Raw genomic sequence first — 21,145 nt, forward strand, 5'->3', positions numbered from 1 at the left:
AAGCATTTTAATGAGGACACAAAAATCACAGTTGCTACTGCTTTGCAGAAAAGTCCAAACATCACATTTTTTTTAGAATGAAGTATGAGGAAAGCTTCTTGGTAACACTTTCAATAAACCTTGTATATGTAGTGCATTATAATTTTTATAAATTATTGTAATTAATTGGGTCTAATTAGACTCCATGAAATATCCTAATTTATGTCAAATCCAAGATGGAAATCTAAAGCAGACAAAAACTTAAAATAATCTATGGAGATGCATTTTTTATTCATTTTCAGGTACATTATATTATATTTTGTTCATTATCATGTATTTGCTATAGGGCAGAAAGTGATGCAAATCTTCCTCTGGTGTTCCATACATACATACAGTACATACATAAGCATAAATGCCTGTTCCCTTTTGATACTTCACTCATACTGTGTATGGGGAAAAACTCCTTTTTCCTCCAATTATTGAAGTGTTTTTCAATAATGCAGTGTAAGTGCACGGCCATTGGTTCGAGCAGGGAAACTTTTTGAACCAATGATGGCGTAGTGTTCTTTTCAGAAAGCGATCCCGCCCCCCGCGCCCTCCCGTTCTCTTCCTCTCAGGAGCCTGCGAGGAAGAAACAGCGGGGCAAAGAGACTCAGCACTTGGACACAAGTGAGCTCACGCCGGCTCAGTCCCCGGGTGCCTTACTCTCTCCACAGAGAGAGCTGTCCCCCATCCTGTTCTCCCGCCCAGACCTGCTTCCATCGGCTGAAGCGACCGACATGGTCTCTTTTGGCGGTTCAGTGGACGAGCCGCTTGATTACAGCATGTCATTGGCAGCTTCTGAAACGGAAGAGTGGGGCGGCGACTCTGAAGACCCCGCCCCCTTGCCGTCTTTGGAGCCCATTGACGCCAGGTCAGAGATGGACGCCGAGCTTTTCCGCATCCTCTCCAGAGCCGTCAAGGAGCTCGACCTCCAGTGGGCGACCCCCGAGGGGCCCTCACGCATCCGCTTGGACGTGTGGTTTCTGCCTGGTCGTCGCCAGCCCCCTCGTCACCGCGCTGCTCCGTTCTTCCCAGAGGTTCACGACGAGCTGACCAAGTTGTGGCGCGCCCCCTACTTGGCCCACCTACGTACTACCACCTCTGCGGCTCTCACCTCCGTGGACGGCTCTGGGGAAAAGGGCTATGAGCAGATGCCGCCCCTGGACAAAGCAGTGGCTGCTCACCTCTGCCCTCCTGCTGCTGTGAACAAGCAGGCTTTTCCATCTAAGTCCTGCAGAACAACCTCCGCTCTCGCTGAGAGAGCCTATTCGTCGGCAGGCCATGCAGCTTCAGCGCTCCACACCATGGCCATCCTACAGGTTTTCCAGGCCAAACTCCTCCGCTCCCTGGACGAGTCCGACACTGACGCCCCCGCCTTTAGAGAGCTGCGCAGCGCGACGGATCTGGCCCTGCGTGCTACAAAGGCCACAGCTCAGCCTGGTTGTATTAGAGTGCCACCTCTGGCTGAATATAACAGAGATCAAGGAAGCGGATAAGGTGGCCTTCCTGGATGCCCCGTCTCCCCCGCTGGTCTCTTTGGACCCGCCGTAGAGGGCTTTACTGAGCGCTTCACTCCTCTAAGCGCCCACCCTTCCCCAGACATCAGGGACCCCGGCCCAAAATCGCGTTGGACCCGACGTCCTCCTGATCTGTAAGGAAGGAAGAGGATGGGACAATGTCTCGCTGTGGCTGGACCACCCCCAAAGCTGCCTCGTTTAAGTCTCCCACCACCCCATTCACTTCCGGGTGTTGGAGACAAAACGTTTGTTGTGCACGCTGGGCCCACAGGTGTTGTGCCCACGCCAACTGCCGTTCTCATGGCGAGAAAAATAAAAAACATACATTTTCAAAAGGAGAGCAAATTTTCTCTTCCACCCACCACAGTTCACAGGCTCCAACTCAGCGGCCTGTCAACCGCCTTAATCCATCCCCTTGCTACGTGGGCCAAGGCCTGGCAGGCCATCCCCGGAGTGTCAAGCTGGGTGTCGGGGATAATAAATTGAGGTTACTCACTGCAGTTCGCCCAAAGACCCCCGCACTTCAGCGGAGTGGTCCCCACTTTGGTGAAGGCGGACAACGCACATGTCCTCCGCGCTGAAGTGATGACTCTGTTGGAAAAGGGAGCCATAGAGGTGGTCCCTCCATCCGAGAGCGAATCGGGTTTTTACAGCCGGTATTTCCTTGTCCCCAAGAGAGATGGCGGTCTCAGACCCATCCTCGACCTCAGACTCCTGAACCGCTCCCTCATGAGACGGAAGTTCGCGATGTTGACGTTGAAACAGATCCTCTTGCAGATTTGCCCCGAGGACTGGTTCTTCTCGCTGGATCTGAAAGACGCATACTTTCACATCCAGATAGCCCCCCATCACAGACGATTCTTGAGATTCGCATTCGAGGGAGTGGCTTACCAATATACGGTCCTTCCCTTCGGGCTGTCCCTAGCTCTGCGCACTTTTACGAAGTGTATGGACGAGGCTCTTTCCCCTCTGAGACAGATGGGAATCCGCGTTTTGAATTACCTAGACGACTGGCTCATATTGGCCCAGTCGCAGGACGAGCTAGCACACCACAGATCCGTGCTCCTCAGCCACTTGGAGTGCCTGGGACTCAAGGTCAATTTCGCCAAGAGCTCACTGCTCCCCAGCCAACAAATTTCATTCCTGGGAGCTGTTTTTGACTGAGGGTGAGGGCAACAGTCTCACCAAAGTGCGCTCTGGCCATTCGACAGCTCGTGGCTTCTGTCAGTATCAGAGCTCGTCTTCCTCTGAAGTGTTTCCAGAGGATGCTAGGGCTGATGGCTTCCGCCTCCCCGGTTCTGCAGCTGCGGCCTCTGCAGCACTGGCTAAACCTTCGGGTCCCACCTCACGCTTGGCGGCACGGCTGCTTTCATGTCAGGGTGTATCAGACCTGTTTAACAGCCCTGAACCCCTGGAAGGACCCTCAGTGGTTCATCCATGGGGTCCCCCTAGGGGCGGTATCCAGAAGGATGGCGGTCTCGACGGATGCGTCCAACATGGGTTGGGGCGCTCTGTGCAAGGGCAGACCAGCCTTCGGCTCTTAGTCAAGCGAGGAGAGCCGGCTGCACATCAACTGCTTAGAGATGCTAGCAGTTTGTCGGGCCCTCCAAGCCTTCCTGTTGGTCCTGAGGGGACACCAAGTCTTAGTCCGATCAGACAGCATGGCGGTGGTGTCCTACATAAATCACCAAGGCGGGCTTTCATCCAGACGCCTCTATGTGCTGGCAAAGTGGCTCTTGGAATGGGCACTGCCCAACCTGTGATCGCTGAGGGCATCGCATGTTCTGGGCAAAATGAACCAGGGAGCAGACATGTTGTCTCAGAGCAATGTCCCCTCAGACGAGTGGACGCTCCACCCCCAGACGGTTCTCAGAATCTGGGAGATCTTCGAGAGGGCAGAGGTCCTTCACCTCAGAAGACAACTCTCACTGCCCAGTCTTCTTTTCGAAGGACAGGGATGCGCTGGCCCACGACTGGCCCAGCCTCCTCCTCTATGCTTCCCCCTGGTCGCTCTGATCCCTCAGGTCATCAGACGTATCAGGGAAGACAATCACAAAGTTCTCCTAGTGGCCCCACTCTGGAGGAACCAGCATTGGTCCTCAGAGCTGTTCAGGCTTTCAACGAAAGCCCCGTGGCCGATCCCCCTGAGACGGGACCTCCTCTCTCAGGCGAACAGGACGATTTGCGACCCCCAGCCTGAGCTGTGGGCTCTGCACCTCTGGTCCCTCGATGGGAGCCTGTCAACCTCCCCGAGGATGTACTAAATACCATTTCTCAGGCCAGAGCTCCGTCTACTAGACGCCTCTATCCCTAAAAATGGTCTGTCTTTGTCGCCTGGTGTAGGGCCCGGAACGAAGATCCGGTTGAGTGTGACATATCTTCAAAATTTTCATTTCTCCAAGAGTGTCTGGACAGGGGTCTCACGCCCTCCATGCTCAAAGTATACGTGGCAGCCATAGCGGCGTTTCATGCCCCTATTGCTGGCCATCCGGTGGGGAGAAACAACCTAGTTGTGCTTTTCTTGAGAGGTTCTAGGAGGTTGAATCCCCCTCGTCCTCTCACAGCACCCACCTGGGACCTCTCCACGGTCCTCAGAGCGCTCAAAGGCCCTCCCTTTGAACCGCTGCGGTCAGCTGACCTTTCGGCCCCTCTCATTCAAGACTGCTTCTGCTATTGGCTCTAGCATCGGTCAAGCGTGTAGGCGATTTGCAGGCCCTCTCCATGAGCCCTGCGTGCCTCGAATTTGGGGTTAATGACTCGAAGGTCATCCTGAAACCCAGGTATGGCTACGTTCCTAAGGTGCTCTCGACTCCGTTCAGAGCACAGGTAATCACCCTCTCAGTGCTACCTCCCGCAGGGGACGAGCCTGAGTTGGATTTACTCTGCCCTGTCAGGGCATTGAGGACGTACATTGAGCGTTCCACACCCTTACACCGCATTCCAAATTATTATGCAAGTGACATATCAGTAAGATTACAGTACAATAAACATTCAGATTTTAGTTTTTCTAAGAAAATGTTTGTTTGTTTATTTATCCATGTCTTTTTAGATAACTGGTATCAATCTCAGGCAAAATAATTTGCCAGGTCTATGGAAACCCTACTTAGAGGTTGTTCCTCATTATTAAGCAAGTCACAGTTCTCATGCAATATGGGGAGGAAGAACAATCTTTCTGAAGATGAAAAGCATGAAATGGTCCAATGTTGTGCAAAAGGCATGAAAACAACTAATATTGTGTGAAAACTGAATGGAGATTATCAAATTATCATAAGATTTGTGAGTGATTTAGAGCACAGCAGAACTCGGTCAGATAAAGGCTTATTAATGAAAGTTCCTGTCAAAAAAATGAATTGTATTAAAAGGGCAGCTATAAAAAAAAGCCAGTGTTGAGCAGCAAACAGTTATTTGAAGCTGCTGGCGTCTCTGGAGGCTTGAGAACCTCTCCATGCAGGCTGGCAGTTGTGCGTAAAGATGCATTTTAGCCACCACTAACCAAACCTCACAAAGAGAAACATTTACAGTGGGTGTAGAAATAAATTTTCAAACAGTTTTATTGCTGTGGTGTTTTTTTGCAGCATGGGATAGTGCATAGTGCATTGTATTTCAGAAGGCACTATCCTCCTTTGTATACCATAGCTGAAAATGGCCAGTTATGAACTCCACATATCTTGCAAAAGTCATTTTAATACCCTCAGAGACCCTAAAGGGACCTTCCATCTCACTTCCCAATATTCCAGCCCAAATCATCACCCGCTAGCTCCTTGCTTTCGTCGCAGTCTTGTTGGAATGTGGTGGCCATTCACCAACCATCCAGAAATCCATCCATTTAGACCATCCATTGTAGTACAGCATTAGTCAGTGAATAAAACTATTTAAAAATGAGTCTTCATGTATTTCTAAACCCACTGTAAATGTTTCTTTTTGTGAGCTTTGGTTTGGAGTGGCTGAAATGCATCTTTACGCACAACTGCCAGCCTGCATGGAGAGCTTCTTGAGACTCCAGAGACACCAGGAGCTTCAAATACCTGTTTGCTGCTCAACACTGGCTTTTTTTATAGCTGCCCTTTTAATACAATTAATTTTTTTGACAGGAACTTTCATTAATAAGCCTTTATCTGACCGAGTTCTGCTGTGCTCTAAATCACTCACAAATCTTATGATAATTCGATAATCTCTATTCAGTTTTCACACAATATTAGTTGTTTTCATGCCTTTTGCACAACATTGCACCATTTCATGCTTTTCATCTTCAGAAAGATCTTTCTTCCTCCCCATATTGCATGAGAACTGTGACTTGCTTAATAATGTGGAACAACTTCTAAGTAGGGTTTCCATAGACCTGGCAAATTATTTTGTCTGAGATTGATACCAGTTATCTAAAAAGATATTCGTTCCCCATACCCAGTATGAGTGAAGTATCAAAAGGGATCGTACTCGGTTACGAATGTAACCTCGGTTCCCTGAGATACAGGAACGAGTACTGCGTTTGTTGCCGTGCCATGGAGCTGTACGACTCAGTGTCGTCGCTTCAGTCGATTGACCTGATTTCCTATGGCGAAATGCACACTTATATAGCCAGACGCTCCGCCCATTTTGTCGGGCTTTGGTGCGCTGCATCACCATAGGCTCACGCAGCTCCGCCGCGCCGTCATTGGTTCAAAAAGTTCCCTGCTCGAACCAATGGCCGTGCAGTTACACTGCATTATTGAAAAAGGCTTCAGTAATCGGAGAAAAAAGGAGTTTTTCCCCATACGCAGTACTCGTTCCCGTATCTCAGGGAACCGAGGTTACGTTCGTAACCGAGTATGTTTCATGGCTGGTAAAAAGAAATACAGTGGGTACGGAAAGTATTCAGACCCCCTTAAATTTTTCACTCTTTGTTATATTGCAGCCATTTGCTAAAATCATTTAAGTTCATTTTTTTTCCTCATTAATGTACACACAGCACCCCATATTGACAGAAAAACACAGAATTGTTGACATTTTTGCAGATTTATTAAAAAAGAAAAACTGAAATATCACATGGTCCTAAGTATTCAGACCCTTTGCTGTGACACTCATATATTTAACTCAGGTGCTGTCCATTTCTTCTGATCATCCTTGAGATGGTTCTACACATTCATTTGAATCCAGCTGTGTTTGATTATACTGATTGGACTTGATTAGGAAAGCCACACACCTGTCTATATAAGACCTTACAGCTCACAGTGCATGTCAGAGCAAATGAGAATCATGAGGTCAAAGGAACTGACTGAAGAGCTCAGAGACAGAATTGTGGCAAGGCACAGATCTGGCCAAGGTTACAAAAAAATTTCTGCTGCACTTAAGGTTCCTAAGAGCACAGTGGCCTCCATAATCCTTAAATGGCAGACGTTTGGGACGACCAGAACCCTTCCTAGAGCTGGCCGTCCGGCCAAACTGAGCTATCGGGGGAGAAGAGCCTTGGTGAGAGAGGTACCTGTCCAATACAGTCCCAACAGTGAAGCATGGTGGTGGCAGCATCATGCTGTGGGGGTGTTTTTCTTTCCCAAAAAGACTCATGGCTGTATTAGATCAAAAGGGTGCTTCTACTAAATACTGAGCAAAGGGTCTGAATACTTAGGACCATGTGATATTTCAGTTTTTCTTTTTTAATAAATCTGCAAAAATGTCAACAATTCTGTGTTTTTCTGTCAATATGGGGTGCTGTGTGTACATTAATGAGGAAAAAAATGAACTTAAATGATTTTAGCAAATGGCTGCAATATAACAAAGAGTGAAAAATTTAAGGGGGTCTGAATACTTTCCGTACCCACTGTATATTTATGTATGTATGTATGTACACTTAAAACAACCCAATCGCTGGGTTTGTCCATTTTCAGCCCAACTTGGGTTGTTTTTAACTCAGCATTTTTTAGAGTGTACATACACACACACACACACAAACACACACACACACACACACACACACACACACACACACACACACACACACACACACACATACATACAAAGATGATAGATAGATTAGACAGACAGATGATAGATAGATAGATAGATAGATAGATAGATAGATAGATAGATAGAACCTGATATTATAAATAATTATGAGTTTTTCTTGGAGCAAAACCACTCTCTTTTAGCAGTATGTCTTGTGCTGTTGATGTCTCACATTGTTGGAATGAGTTGATGAGCTGGCACGTTGTTGGAATAGAAATGTGTTGAGCTTTTGTGTGGATGAGCTTTGAGAATAAACCACAGGCTTATGCAGAGACCCAGAAACACATCTTCTCTCCAAGAGGGAGGATATTCTCTGTACCCATCTCAGGTACAGCACACATGATTTGTTTCTCTTGGTCCCTTTGTTTTCTCAGAATCCCCTAACTTTCATTTTCTCTGCCTTAGATGAGTGGCTGGTTGAAGGGTTTCTGACTGTGAGGGGAGAATTAAACCGAACTAATTCTGAGAGGATTATCTGAGTAAGTCATGAAAACACAGTAAAAAGCTTTCTCTGTTTCACGAGGTTGGCTTTACTTTGTTTCTTTTTTATTCTTATATGTTTCTTCTTCTTCTTCTTCTTCTTCTTATTATTATTATTATTTAATTAAGATGCTTTTGCATTTGCTTCCCCTTCAACAATTCTTGAGATGGGGCAATAGAACAGAAGCTAGTGTTTGCCTGCTGAAAAGATTGGAACATTTCAGACTTTCTAAAAGTTTACATAAGGTGAGTTATGACTTTTTAAATTCTTTTTAAGTTTGAATGAAGTTTCAACTGTGTTGAAATTTGAGAGACTGGCCATTTAACTTGGATTTGACTTGAAGTTTCTTGTTATTGAGGAATTCATTTTATGTATATGGTTGTATGTATGTATGTATGTATGTAAGTATATATTTATTTATTTATTTGAATCTTATTTTATGTTCAGATTAATGTGCAACTAATTTAGGAAATTAGGTAAAGGACGGTAAATAATTCCTCCTAATCTGAACTCCCTACACATTTATTTCTTAAAACAAGCTTTATATTGCTTACCAATGTATCGGTCAATCATCAGGCCAAAAATTAGGCATTGGTTGATTATTTTAAAGAGCAGAACCAATTATGGCCAAAAGGGGGCAGGGGGAAAAAAGCATCAATAATAGAGTAACAAACTCATGCTAAATAAAATGTTTCTGGAAAAATGACAGCAGAGTTATGAATTGTTGATTGAATTTTTAAAATTATATCATTTGTTTTATTAAATGAATGAATAAATGAATGAGGCATTTATATGTACTACTGTACACTCAAAGCGCTTTAAAATCGCATCAGGGGCCTCTAATTACACATTTATGCTAAATAAATGTATGAAACAATTTAAAATATTGTTTATTTTAATTTATTTTGATGTTGTGTAATTCATTCTCAGCGTTTTAAAAAGCAAAAGCTATGTTGTTTGATATTGGCACAGTAATCAGTATTGGCACATAAAATTAGTGCATTTCTAATAGAAACCAGAAACGTCTTGAAGATTACAGAGCACTGAATCATATGTTGTGCAAAATACACAGAGACAAGCATTTATAAAGCAATGGTTAAACTAAGAGAGATAAGGAAGTTACAATAAGCATAAATTTAAACCCAGTTCATAAATTAACTGAACTGCAGTAAAGTCAGAATACAATCTGATGATGTAAAGCTTGACTGAAAATATAAAAAATGCAATTGTTTGATAATATCATGACAGCAAAATGTCTGAGCCTACTGCAGAGGACAATAGAAAGCCGATCAGCCAACAAGACCTTTGCATTCCAGAAAAAGACGCCCCAAAAGACTCCTGCTGCTCCAGTCTAAAGGTGCCTGTACTTTTCTGAGTGTACTTTATTTTTGTCTTAATGTGATTAAAGATAATTTAATTACTGTGTACAGTGTTTTTCACTAGGATAATTGGTTCTCTTTCCTTTGTAACTTTTCTTCAAGATTTTCATTGTGGCCCTCTCCTTCGCCTACTTCTCCAAAACTCTGTGTGGGACCTACATGAAAAGCGCCATCACTCAGATTGAGAGGAGATTTGACCTTTCCAGCACTACCGTGGGCCTCATTGATGGAAGTTTTGAAATGGGTTTGTATAAGGATCCCACAATGGCTCAACAAAAATGGCCTATTAATAGCAAAAATCGTTATCAGTGTAAAAAGTAAAAAATAAATAAAATAAAATAAAATTACTGATATTTTAAGGCTACTTAAGGATTTAAGTATTTTAACATTTTATTTTGGAATGTTGTAAAACACTCCTGGAAGTTGCATTGCATTCAGGCAATCTGATTAGAGCTTTTTTCATATTGTAAGTGCCAGTTTTTGTCCAAAATACCAACATATGCTCATTGGAAAATCATGACTCTACTTACATTTTTGCAAACTTCAAAAATCTACTTTAGCTACAGTCAACTCTGGAATTATTTGCACCCTTGTTAAATATGGTCAACGGAGGGTTTACAAATTATGTACGTTGTTTATCCTTTTGATCTTTCATGAAAAAAATCCTATCATTGAAGTAAAACAATAGAAAGTGGGGGGGAAATCTCATTATGAAATAAATGTTTTTCTCTAGTTCACTTTGGCCACAATTATTGGCCCCACAATTATTGCAACAATAACAATAACAAGAGATCAGAGACAGAATCTCTCCAGATCCTTCAGATTCCCAGGTCCATGTTGGTGCTTCTTCTCTTCAGTTCACCCCACTCATTATCTATAGGTTTCAGGTCAGGGAACTGGGACAGCCATGGCAGTTTATTTTGTTCTCAGTCACAACCAGGTCCCTTTTGAAGTTCCAGTCGTGTCTGACTATGATGAATATGCTGGAGTTTGTTTTTGGATGAGCAAGGAGGATTTTTCTTGAAACCTTCCCAAACAACTTGTGGTACTGTAGGTGCTGTTAGATATTTTTTTTAGACTTTCTGTGATCCTTGGAGAGTCTTTGGCCACTCAAACTCTCCTGCTCACCATGCATTAGGATGATATAAACACATGTTCTCACCCAGGCAGATTTGTAACAACTTTAGTTTATTGGAACTTCTTAATTATTGCCCTGATGGTGAAAATGGGGATTTTCAATCTTTAGCTATTTTCTTACAGCCACTTTCTATTTTGTGAAGCTCAACAATCTTTTGCTGAACATCAGAACTATATTCTTTGGTTTTACTCATTGTGATGAATGAATACGGGAATTTGGCCTTTGTGTCTCCTAATATATTTATACTCCTGTGGAACAGGAAGTCATGGCTGGGTAATTTTATGCTCCTAGTCACCCTAAAAAAATGTAAATATGAATGGGAATATACTATATGTTACAACACAGAAGGGTCGCAGACAGGAATTCACAAACAGGGTTGTTTATTGATACTAGTTGAGCAGAACAGCAGTGCATGTGAGTAAAACTTAAAGCAGTGATGATGAATGGAGTGTAGAATAGTGATACTGTCCTTTTGGTGGTTGCAGAAGTGGAGAACTTGAATAACGCTGGAGGATCTTGACGTAGGGGACAGAGAACACTCACACACAGACGGGGATTCTCACGAGGAGAACAGGAGACGCTGGAGGCAGGTAAGAAGATCGCTTGGAGTCCTTAAGGTAAGCATACAGGTAAGTCTAGATGCAAACGAGACCGGACATGGAGTGATGTGTGTGAGTGTTCTTTATACTGTGACTGATTAAGTACTGATGAGGTGCAGGTGCCGGTGATCAGTACTCTGGTGACTGGGTGCATTGTGATTGGCTGACGGTGGAGCCTGGCGTGTCTGTGACAGTACCCCCCCTCCCACGGCCCGCTCCTGAGGGCCGAGGACCCCGGCGTCGTGGTGGTCGTCCTCTTCCACGTGGGGCAGGTCTGTTGGGATGGTTGGCGTGGAATGTTTGAAGAAGATTGGGATCGAGGATGTCATTTCTGGGGACCCAAGAGCGCTCCTCGGGACCGTAGCCTTCCCAGTCCACCAGATATTCAAGTAGACCACCACGGCACCGGGAGTCCAAGATCTCATGAACCTCGTAGTCTGCACCGTCGTCCAGGAGGAGTGGAAGGGGGGGTTCGGGGGCTGCCACGTCAGACTCTGTGGAGACAGAAACGGAAGGGTGGTGAGGCTTTAAAAGTGAAACATGGAAAGTGGGGTGAATCTGATATTGTGGAGGGAGTTGGAGTTGATACGTGACCGGGTTGATCTGCTTGGTGATGGTGAATGGGCCAATGAACTTGGGACTCAGCTTCTTGCAGTGCAGACGCAGTCTGATGTCCCGTGTTGACAGCCAGACCTTCTGTCCCGGTTAGTAGGAGGGAGCGTGGGAACGACGAAGGTCCGCTGTCATCCTGCGTCTGCGCAGGGCTCGCTGCAGCTGATGGTGTGCTGAGTCCTAAACCCTCTCGCTCTCTCGGAACCAGTAGTCGACTGCCGGAAAGTTAGATGGTTCCCCGTCCCAGGGGAACAGTGGGGGTTGGTAACCGAGTACGCACTGGAATGGAGTGAGTCCAGTAGATGGTTGACGTAGGGAATTCTGTGCGTACTCAGCCCAACCCAGATACTGGTTCCAAGAGTCCTGGTGGCCGTGACAGAAGGTACGGAGGAAGCTACCGATCTCCTGGATCTTCCTCTCCGTCTGAGGAACTGAGGATGGTAGCCGGAGGAGAGACTGACGGTCACACCTAGGAGAATAGGAAGGCCTTCCATACCCGAGAGATGAACTGGGGTCCTCTGTCTGAGACAATGTCTTCGGGAATACCATAGTAACGGAATATGTGATTAAACATGAGTTCAGCAGTTTCCATGGCGGTAGGTAGACCTTTCAGGGGAATCAGACGACATGCCTTGGAGAAACGGTCTACGACAACCAGGATGCAGGTGTGGCCATCGGATGCTGGTAGGTCTGTGATGAAGTCCACTCCCAGGTGTGACCAGGGTCGATCAGAGGATTGAGCTTGCCGGCTGGAAGATGGCGAGGGCTCTTGGAGATGGCGCACTCCCTGCAGCCCTGCACGTACCTTCTGACGTCCGTTGTCATGTTCGGCCACCAGAAGCGCTCCTTCAGCAGCGAGAGGGTCTCATTGACCCCCGGGTGGCCAGTGCCAAGTGACGTGTGGGCAGAGTGGATAAGTGGAGTGCGTCGTGTCCTGGTGATGTATTGCAAGCCTGGTGGACAACCCGGCGGAGCGTTTGTGGAGGCATTGGAGGAGGGTAATGTCTCTTCAGACCAGGAGATATGGCTCACGAAGATAGACTTGGGGAGAATGGTTTCTGGTTCTTCATTATTTTCATCTGGAGCGTGGAGACGAGTTAAGGCATCCGCTTTGACATTTTTGGAGCCAGGACAATAGGAGATAGAGAAATCAAAGCGGGAGAAGAACATAGCCCAGCGTGCTTGTCGGGGATTCAGTCTTTTCGCAGCTCACAGGTATTCCAAGTTCTTATGGTCAGTTAGGACCAGGAAGGGGTGTTTGGCTCCCTCCAACCAATGCCTCCATTCCTCCAGAGCCAACTTGACCGCCAGGAGCTTGCGGTCACCGATGTCGTAGTTGACCTCCGCTGGGTTGAGCTTACGGGAGAAGAAGGCGCATGGATGGAGCCTACTTGGTGTCCCCTGCTGCTGAGATAGAACCGCTCCCACTCCTGTGGTGGAGGCGTCCACCTCTACTACGAAGGGCAGGTCTGGATTGGGGTGGACAAGGAGGGGAGCGGTGGTGAAGGCTTCTTTGAGGGCCTCGAAGGCGTTGGTGGCAGCTGGAGTCCAGGACAGAGACTTGGGCTGGTTCCGGAGCAGGTTGGTGAGTGGATGAACGATGGAGCTGTAATTCTTGATGAAGCGACGGTAGAAGTTTGCGAAGCCAAGGAAGCGTTGGAGTTCTTTTATGGTAGATGGAGTGGGCCAGGACTTGATAGCTTCCACCTTCCCCTCGTCCATCCGGATGCCACTGTGATCAATGATGTATCCCAGGAAATGTACAGAGGGTTGGTGGAATGAACATTTTTCTGCCTTCAGGAAGAGATGGAACTGTCTCAGGCGTTGGAGGACCTCCTCAACATGGTGGCGATGTTTGGCCAAGCTCCGGGAGTAGATCAAGATGTCATCTATGTAGACCAGGACAAACTTGTGGAGAAACTCCCGGAGCACCTCATGGATGAAATCCTGGAATATGGAGGGGGGCGTTGACCAGGCCATACGGCATTACAAGATATTCATAGTGGCCGGTGGGCGTGACGAAGGCGGTCTTCCATTCGTCCCCCTCGCGTATCCGAATGAGGTTATACGCGCTGCGGAGGTCCAGCTTGGTGAACACAGTGGCACCACGGAGATGTTCCAGAGCTGCTGGGACGAGAGGAAGGGGATAACGGAACTTGACTGTGATTTTATTTAGAGCACGGTAATCAATACAGGGCCGCAAGCCTCCGTCCTTTTTTGCCACAAAGAAGAAACTCGAAGCAGCACGGGAAGTAGACGGGCGGATGTAACCTTGGTCTAGGGCCTCTTTGATGTATTCCTCCATGGCCTTCTCCTCCGGTATTGACAGGGGGTAGATCCTTCCCCTGGGCACTGGCTCACCCGGTAGCAGATCGATGGCACAGTCCCATGGCCGGTGTGGAGGCAGCTTGGAGGCTCTTTGTGGGCAGAAGACGTCACTGAAGGGGGTGTAACATGATGGAATATCCACGGAGCGTTTCTCTACAGGACTTTCGATGGAGGTGGTACAGACGGTGATGTTCTTGGAACGAGGAGACTTGGAAACGGGAAACTCAGAGAAACAGTTAGAGAAACAACTATCGCCCCACTTCAGGATCTCACCCGTTCTCCACGAGATGGTAGGGTTGTGCTGCTCCAACCACGGGCGCCCTAGAACCACGTCAGAGGTGGATTCCTCCAGAACCAGCAGGTGAATTTCTTCCAGATGAAGAATTCCAATCCGTAGTTGAAGGGGGCCCACACAACGACTGACCTTTCTACGACTCAGGGGTTTGCCCGTGATAGAGTGGATCTTATAGATGGTCGGAGAGGGCGAGGTCTTGAGCTCAACTTGTCTGCTGAGGGCGCCGGAGATGAAGTTTCCTGCTGACCCTGAATCAAGGAGCGCCACTACTGGAATAGATACATTAGCAGCGGTAAGGTTTACTACAGTAGTGAGTGGTTTCATCTTTTTAATGGAGGGAATGATGGCACTCACCATGGGACGAGAAGGACGGATGGGGCATGCAGATATGACATGCCCAGGAGCACCACAATAGAGACAGAGATTCAGGGTCAGCCTTCTTTGACGTTCTGCAGATGAAAGTTTTGAGTTTTCTACTTGCATGGGTTCGCTGGCTGGTTCTGGAGGGCTGACGGGTTCGGACCGACGAAGGAGGGTGTTAAACAGTGGCTGGCCCTGGTGTTCTTCAATACACGACTGCATACGAGAGCCGACGCGGATGGACAGCTGGATGAAGCGTTCGAGGCCGATGGAATCCTCGTATGCAGCGAGATGCAACCGCACCCTGGGTTCCAGACCTTGCCGGTAGGTGGTGATGAGCGCTTTCTTGTTCCATCCACTAGACGCCGCTAGCGTTCTAAATTGCAGAGCATATTCATTGACAGACATAGAACCTTGTTTAAAATTGTAGAGTTTCTCACCAATGGAAGAGTCAGAGACAGGTTTGCCGAAAACTTCCCGGAAGTGGGTAACGAGGGAGTCATAGGATTGAACAACAGGACCTTTCTGAGACCAGAGGGAGTCTTCCCATTGCAGCGCCTTGCCTTGAAGTTGTGAGATGATGAACGCTATTTTGGAAGTGTCATTGGGATAGAGGTGCGGTTGCATCTCCAGGACCAGCGCACATTGCAGGAGGAAACCGCTGCAATCCTCCGCCGATCCTGAGTAGAGGAATGAGTGCTCGGCGCAAAGCGTTCACGAGCTCTTGGAATGGATCCGGGTGACTCATTCTGGTATCTGGCTGTTGTGGTCCGGTCTTCTGTTACAACACAGAAGGGTCGCAGACAGGAATTCACAAACAGGGTTGTTTATTGATACCAGTTGAGCAGAACAGCAGTGCATGTGAGTAAAACTTAAAGCAGTGATGATGAATGGAATGTAGAATAGTGATACTGTCCTTTTGGTGGTTGCAGAAGTGGAGAACTTGAATGACGCTGGAGGATCTTGACGTAGGGGACAGAGAACACTCACACACAGACGGGGATTCACACGAGGAGAACAGGAGATGCTGGAGGCAGGTAAGAAGATCGCTTGGAGTCCTTAAGGTAAGCATACAGGTAAGTCTAGATGCAAACAAGACCGGACATGGAGTGATGTGTGTGAGTGTTCTTTATACTGTGACTGATGAAGTGCTGATGAGGTGCAGGTGCCCATGATTAGTACTCTGGTGACTGGGTGCGTTGTGATTGGCTGACGGTGGAGCCTGGTGTGTCTGTGACACTATAGATATTTTACTCATAAGAATTTCTAGGGGTGCCAATAATTGTGGCCAACATGCATTGGAGAAAATCATTTATTTCATAATGTGAGTTTCAGTTGTTTCAATTGTTTTACTTAGATGAAAGGTTAGAATTTTGTGACTTTTTTTTTTTTAATAAAAGATCAAAAGGATAAACAATGCAGGTTTATTTTCACAGTTGCCTTTGCTCATATTTACCAATAATTCTGGAGCTGACTGTACATACAGTTCACAGCAGTTTCCAGCTGAAATGAACTCTAGTAGCAGTACAACACTAATAACTTTTATTAATTTTCACACAAATAATGATTTACGGGCAGATTATTGATTAATAAAGACTTATTTTCATGTGGTTCCCACAATACTACTGCATGTCATGAGCTCAGAATACTTTTACCATAGTGCATAATTTGTAAAGTAATATGAGTAATACATTTGCATTACATAACCATTTCCATAGGTATAGCTTTTCTGATGTTGTAAACTTGCTCCATAGCTCACCTGGTACAGCATTGCATTTCATGATAGAAGAGCTCAAAGACTTGTAAAAGCAGCTTTATCAATCTTTTATTTCGAATCAGTGGTTCGGAGCACCAAAGTCACGTGATTTCAGTGAATGAGGCTTCGTTAAATTTTAATGGTTTGATATGCGCTCTGAACCACAAAAGATTCGTAAAGCTTTGAAGCTTCATGAAGCAGTGTTTGTTGAATTATTGTTGAATAGTCTTTACTTTGTTTTTTTGGCGCACAAAAAGTATTCTCGTCGCTTCATAAAATTAAGATTGAACCACTGTAGTCACATGAACTGTTTTAAATATAACTTTAGTACCTTTCTGGGCGTTTGAAAGTGTTAATTAACTTGCTGTCAATGCAGGCCTCACTGAGCCATCGGATTTTATCAAACATATCTTGATTTGTGTTCCGAACATGAACGAAGGTCTTACGGGTGTAGAACGACATGAGGGTGAGTAATTAATGACATAATTTTCATTTTTGGGTGAACTAACCCTTTAATGTAGGTTGTACGTTGTTTTCAAACACTTTTTAGCACCATTAACCAGACATTTCTTTTCCAAACTGCCATGATACATGTAACAACCAATGTAATCTGTTTCAGATAAAACTGAACGTGCTTTAAGCATCACTAACTGGACATTTCACTTTAAAATTGTCACGAAATGAGCAAGAAGCAACATAGTATCATTTTGCAGTAATGTTGACACAGTCACTTTTTTTCAATGAGCCTGGGTTGCAAAATACAATGATCAGTGAACAGACCATGGGTTGTCCATTTCATGTTAAAATAAGTTTGGTGTATTTTCATTTTCTTGATCGACTGGTTGTTCTCTGAATGCATTTCTGCAGGCAACCTGCTCTTTCTGGCAGTGGTTAGTCATTTTGGGGCGAGACTGCACAGGCCACGGCTCATAGGAATGGGCTGTTTCCTCATGGCCATTGGCTCAGCTCTCACTGGACTGCCACACTTTTTCATGGGGCGGTACATTCATTCATACATACTTATTATTTCTATACACATTTGACTTAGTTCATCATTTCTTATAAAGTAGATCATGTTTCTTGCTCTCTCTCTCTCTGTTTGTTATACTCCTACAGGTACAAGTATGACTCTGTAATACAAGGATCTTTAAACAATACTGTCAGTATTGCTCCTTGTCAGTATCCCATGGTTCCAAACGATTACTCAAATGCACACATCAAGCCTTCTAATAACACTGGTACAGGTAACTGCTTTACATTTACAATACCTCATAGCCATTTATGATCCTAAATATGAGCCTACCACTTCGTGGCTGAGTTGCTGTTGTTCCCAATTGCTTCCACTTTCTTATAATACCACTAACAGTTGACCGTGGAATATTTAGTAGTGAGGAAATTTCACGAATGGACTTATTGCACAGGTGGCAACCTATCATGGTACCATGCTCGAATTCACTGAGCTCCTGAGAGCGACCCATTCTTTCACAAATGTTTATAGAAGCAGTCTGCATGCCTAAGTGCTTGGTTTTATACACCTGTGGCCATGGAAGTGATTGGAACACCTGAATTCAATGATTTGGAGGGGTGTCCCAATACTTTTGGCATTATAGTGTATATGCTAACTGGCAATGTGCATTATGTTGCTGTTGAACTGCTATGTACTTGTGATTTGTGAGTATTTTAGTAACATTGTTTGTAGTTTAAATGAGTCCTTAAAATGATCTCACTGCTGTGTGTAGTGACTCATATATATATGGTTTGTGTTTCTCTGTATAGGTTATTAAGCTAAGAATCTGAACTAAGCATCTGAATTGAACTGAAAATAAGCAAATGAAGATCAAGTTGTTGAAAGATTTTTCAATAAATTGCTTCGACGATAAAGAATCAGATGTTTTGAGTTATTCCATGCACCGTCTGAAGTTGATTGAAGCCTTTTTCAAGTTTGGGCAGACACTGAGGCCGAGAATCCCTATGTAACTTGACAATGCATGATCATGTCTTTACATAGTGACATACCTGTAAACCTTGCGTCATTATGTAGAATACACAATCGCTAAGTCCGAAATCAGTTTCCTATTATATAGTATGCGAAAAACTGTACACAAACAGAGTAGTATGTCTGAATACATTGTATTTGACACTTTACTTTCCCACGAAAATGAGTGAATTTTAGAGTTTGAGTTAGCAACTTTTTAAAAGTTGCTAAAAGTCACCAAATTAATTTTAAAGTTGGTGGGGTAGTCTGAAAAGTTGCAAAATTTAGCAACAGAATTGCATCACTGATCCGCTCTGGGGTGCGTTTCCTGAAAGCATCGTTAGTCAGCTATGGTCGTAAGTCCCATTGAACTCTATTGGTAACAACGGAACTTGCGACCATAGTTCGCTTTGGGAAACGCACACCTGGCTGGTTAACACCTTTGGTCAGTAGCGATTATGTACATGGTAGATGTGCTCTGGGACTACGCCGTCTTTGACGTGGAAATCTTCTCTGGTTCATTTCTTCTGTTCAGTCTGTCAAAGTCTGACACAAAGTCTACTTTGAATTGAAAACGACACTATGTTTTTTCATGTTTAATATTGTAAAACTGCTTGATTTAAAGCTATCTGTTGTGTAAAGTTCTATATAAATAACTGTGACATGACTTGAGTGCCAAATGAGATCACGCAAACATCCACATCGCAATGATTAGACGGTTTCTTAACTGCTGTTTTCTCACTGCTGGCATTTTTGATGTGAATTTATTTTGTTATTAAGAGGAAAGCATGCAGCACATATTTACACATTTATCTAAATGCTACAGTGTGGACGGCATCGGGATGTTCGATGCAGTATACTGTTAGTTCATTTGCATAGGCTGTAAGGACATTTGAAATAACTGAAAAAAAGTGATATGGAACTGTAATATGGTCAAGACCTGCCTGGAACTACTTTAGCTTTACATTTCCTGAAAAATTAACTGCACACCTTAGCAATCATAATCAAGCATTCAACAGCCCTGTAATATAAAGAAAGAAGAACCTGTATTAAGATTTGAACAAGTGTTAAACGTCGGTGCATAGCTCACCATTCACATTTTCTTCAAAAAATGCCAACATATAGTTTTCTTTCAAAAATCTATTAAAACAGAGTTGACCGAGATGATCACAAATACATAAAGAAAGTTCTAAGTACTTCATGGACATGATTTCTACCATTTAACCTTAGGTTGCGTGAAGGACCCTGAATCTAGTATGTGGATCTATGTGTTCTTGGGTAATGCGCTCAGAGGAATCGGAGAGACTCCAGTCACACCACTCGGCATATCTTATATTGATGACTTTGCAAAAGCAGAAAACTCAGCATTTTACATTTGTAAGTAAAATTTAAATATTTTTTTTTACTAGATGTCAGAAACTCTATTGTGTTACAGTATAGAAGTATAATTTACATTAGCACAACAAAAAATTAAATCTGGATTATGTTATCCACATACATTTTATAGCTCTCTCTGCATGTCATCTATTGTGTTTTTTAGTTGAGTTTGTAAAGCCTTATGAAAAATAACTGTGCCTAATTGTATTGAATGTGCACTTGTAGTGTACTTCAAATATTTAAGTATATTAAATATTAAATTAAAAACTGTACTTGCAGATAGTATAATGAAAGAAAAGGCCATTTGGATATATAAAGTATAAAAAGTGAATATAAAGAGAATAATTTTATTAACACACTTAAATGCACTTAAATGCACTTGAACTTTGCAATAATGTCAAATTAAAAGTTTTACTTTAAAGTAAATTTTAAATGTTTTAATCTTTTTTTGTGCTTTAAAGAAGTATACTTATTTTAATGTGTTTACTAACTTACTTTTGCACACGTAAAGTACTTGATTATAATGTAAAGTACTTGATTATAATTTTAACAAATGTGTAATTACAAATACATTTAAATACATGACATGTAAGTTTCAATAGAAATTACATTACAGTATAGTTTTCCATGAATGCTTGTCAGTACACTTTAACCATATTTCAAAGTCAAAATAAGTAATTATGAAATTACGTGTATAGTTCAGCTAACTGCATTTATTACAGATTTAAACTATAATACATTTTCATTTAATTGCAATTAACATGCAATTACTGTAAGTGTCCAAAAACATTACATTCAGTTCGCACGTATGTATAATCTGCTAAAGTACATTATTATTTACATTTACATTACATTATTTACATTTTTAAGTATTCTTTAGTATTCTAAAGTGTATTTTGTCTGAAGAACTCATATTAAGTATTCTTAATTGTACTACTTTTTCAAAAATAAATAAATAAACAAATAAATAAATAATAATTAAAAAAATGTAACTTGAGAATGTTTCATTAAAACTTGTTTTGATGTTTAGCATGTCTTCAGACCATTATGCTGCTGGGTCCCATGTTTGGATTCCTACTGGGCTCCATGTGTGCCAGACTGTATGTGGATATTGGATTTGTCAATATTGGTAAGTATTCAGTTTAATTAGTTTCACTAGTGCTGTGTGTATTCATGTGAATTTTCATTGGCATTTGATTTTGCTTTTTTTTTTTTCATTCAAACATTGATGTGCTCCTAGGGTCTGATTGTTTGCACAGTGGCACAATCATTAAAAAAAAAATTAAAAATTAAATTTTTTTTTTTTAAAATGACAGACAGCTGACAGT

The 21,145-nt window shown here is 43.7% G+C and overlaps 1 protein-coding gene across 9 annotated transcripts in view; it reads left to right on the top strand.

Annotated features, from left to right (window-relative positions):
• Positions 1–7,297: 7,297 nt before the first annotated feature.
• Positions 7,298–21,145, top strand: part of slco1e1 (solute carrier organic anion transporter family, member 1E1) — a 32,783-nt gene continuing 18,935 nt past the window's right edge. Inside the window, exons 1-9 of one of the 9 annotated variants that reach the window (XM_051891235.1) lie at positions 7,329–7,845; positions 7,923–7,996; positions 8,165–8,243; positions 9,247–9,355; positions 9,480–9,621; positions 17,333–17,465; positions 17,582–17,709; positions 19,671–19,817; positions 20,848–20,946. In XM_051891235.1, the coding sequence (XP_051747195.1) occupies positions 9,251–9,355; positions 9,480–9,621; positions 17,333–17,465; positions 17,582–17,709; positions 19,671–19,817; positions 20,848–20,946 (754 nt within the window). In that variant the 5' untranslated portion in view covers positions 7,329–7,845; positions 7,923–7,996; positions 8,165–8,243; positions 9,247–9,250. Of the gene's footprint in view, positions 7,997–8,021; positions 8,041–8,164; positions 8,244–9,246; positions 9,356–9,479; positions 9,622–16,755; positions 16,932–17,217; positions 17,466–17,581; positions 17,710–19,670; positions 19,818–20,847; positions 20,947–21,145 lie in introns of those variants that run through there. The other 8 variants (XM_051891244.1, XM_051891243.1, XM_051891242.1 and 5 more) reach the window with 8 other exon arrangements.

This window comes from Ctenopharyngodon idella, chromosome 4 (genome assembly GCF_019924925.1).
Source record: "Ctenopharyngodon idella isolate HZGC_01 chromosome 4, HZGC01, whole genome shotgun sequence".
Taxonomy (NCBI): Eukaryota; Metazoa; Chordata; class Actinopteri; order Cypriniformes; family Xenocyprididae; genus Ctenopharyngodon; species Ctenopharyngodon idella.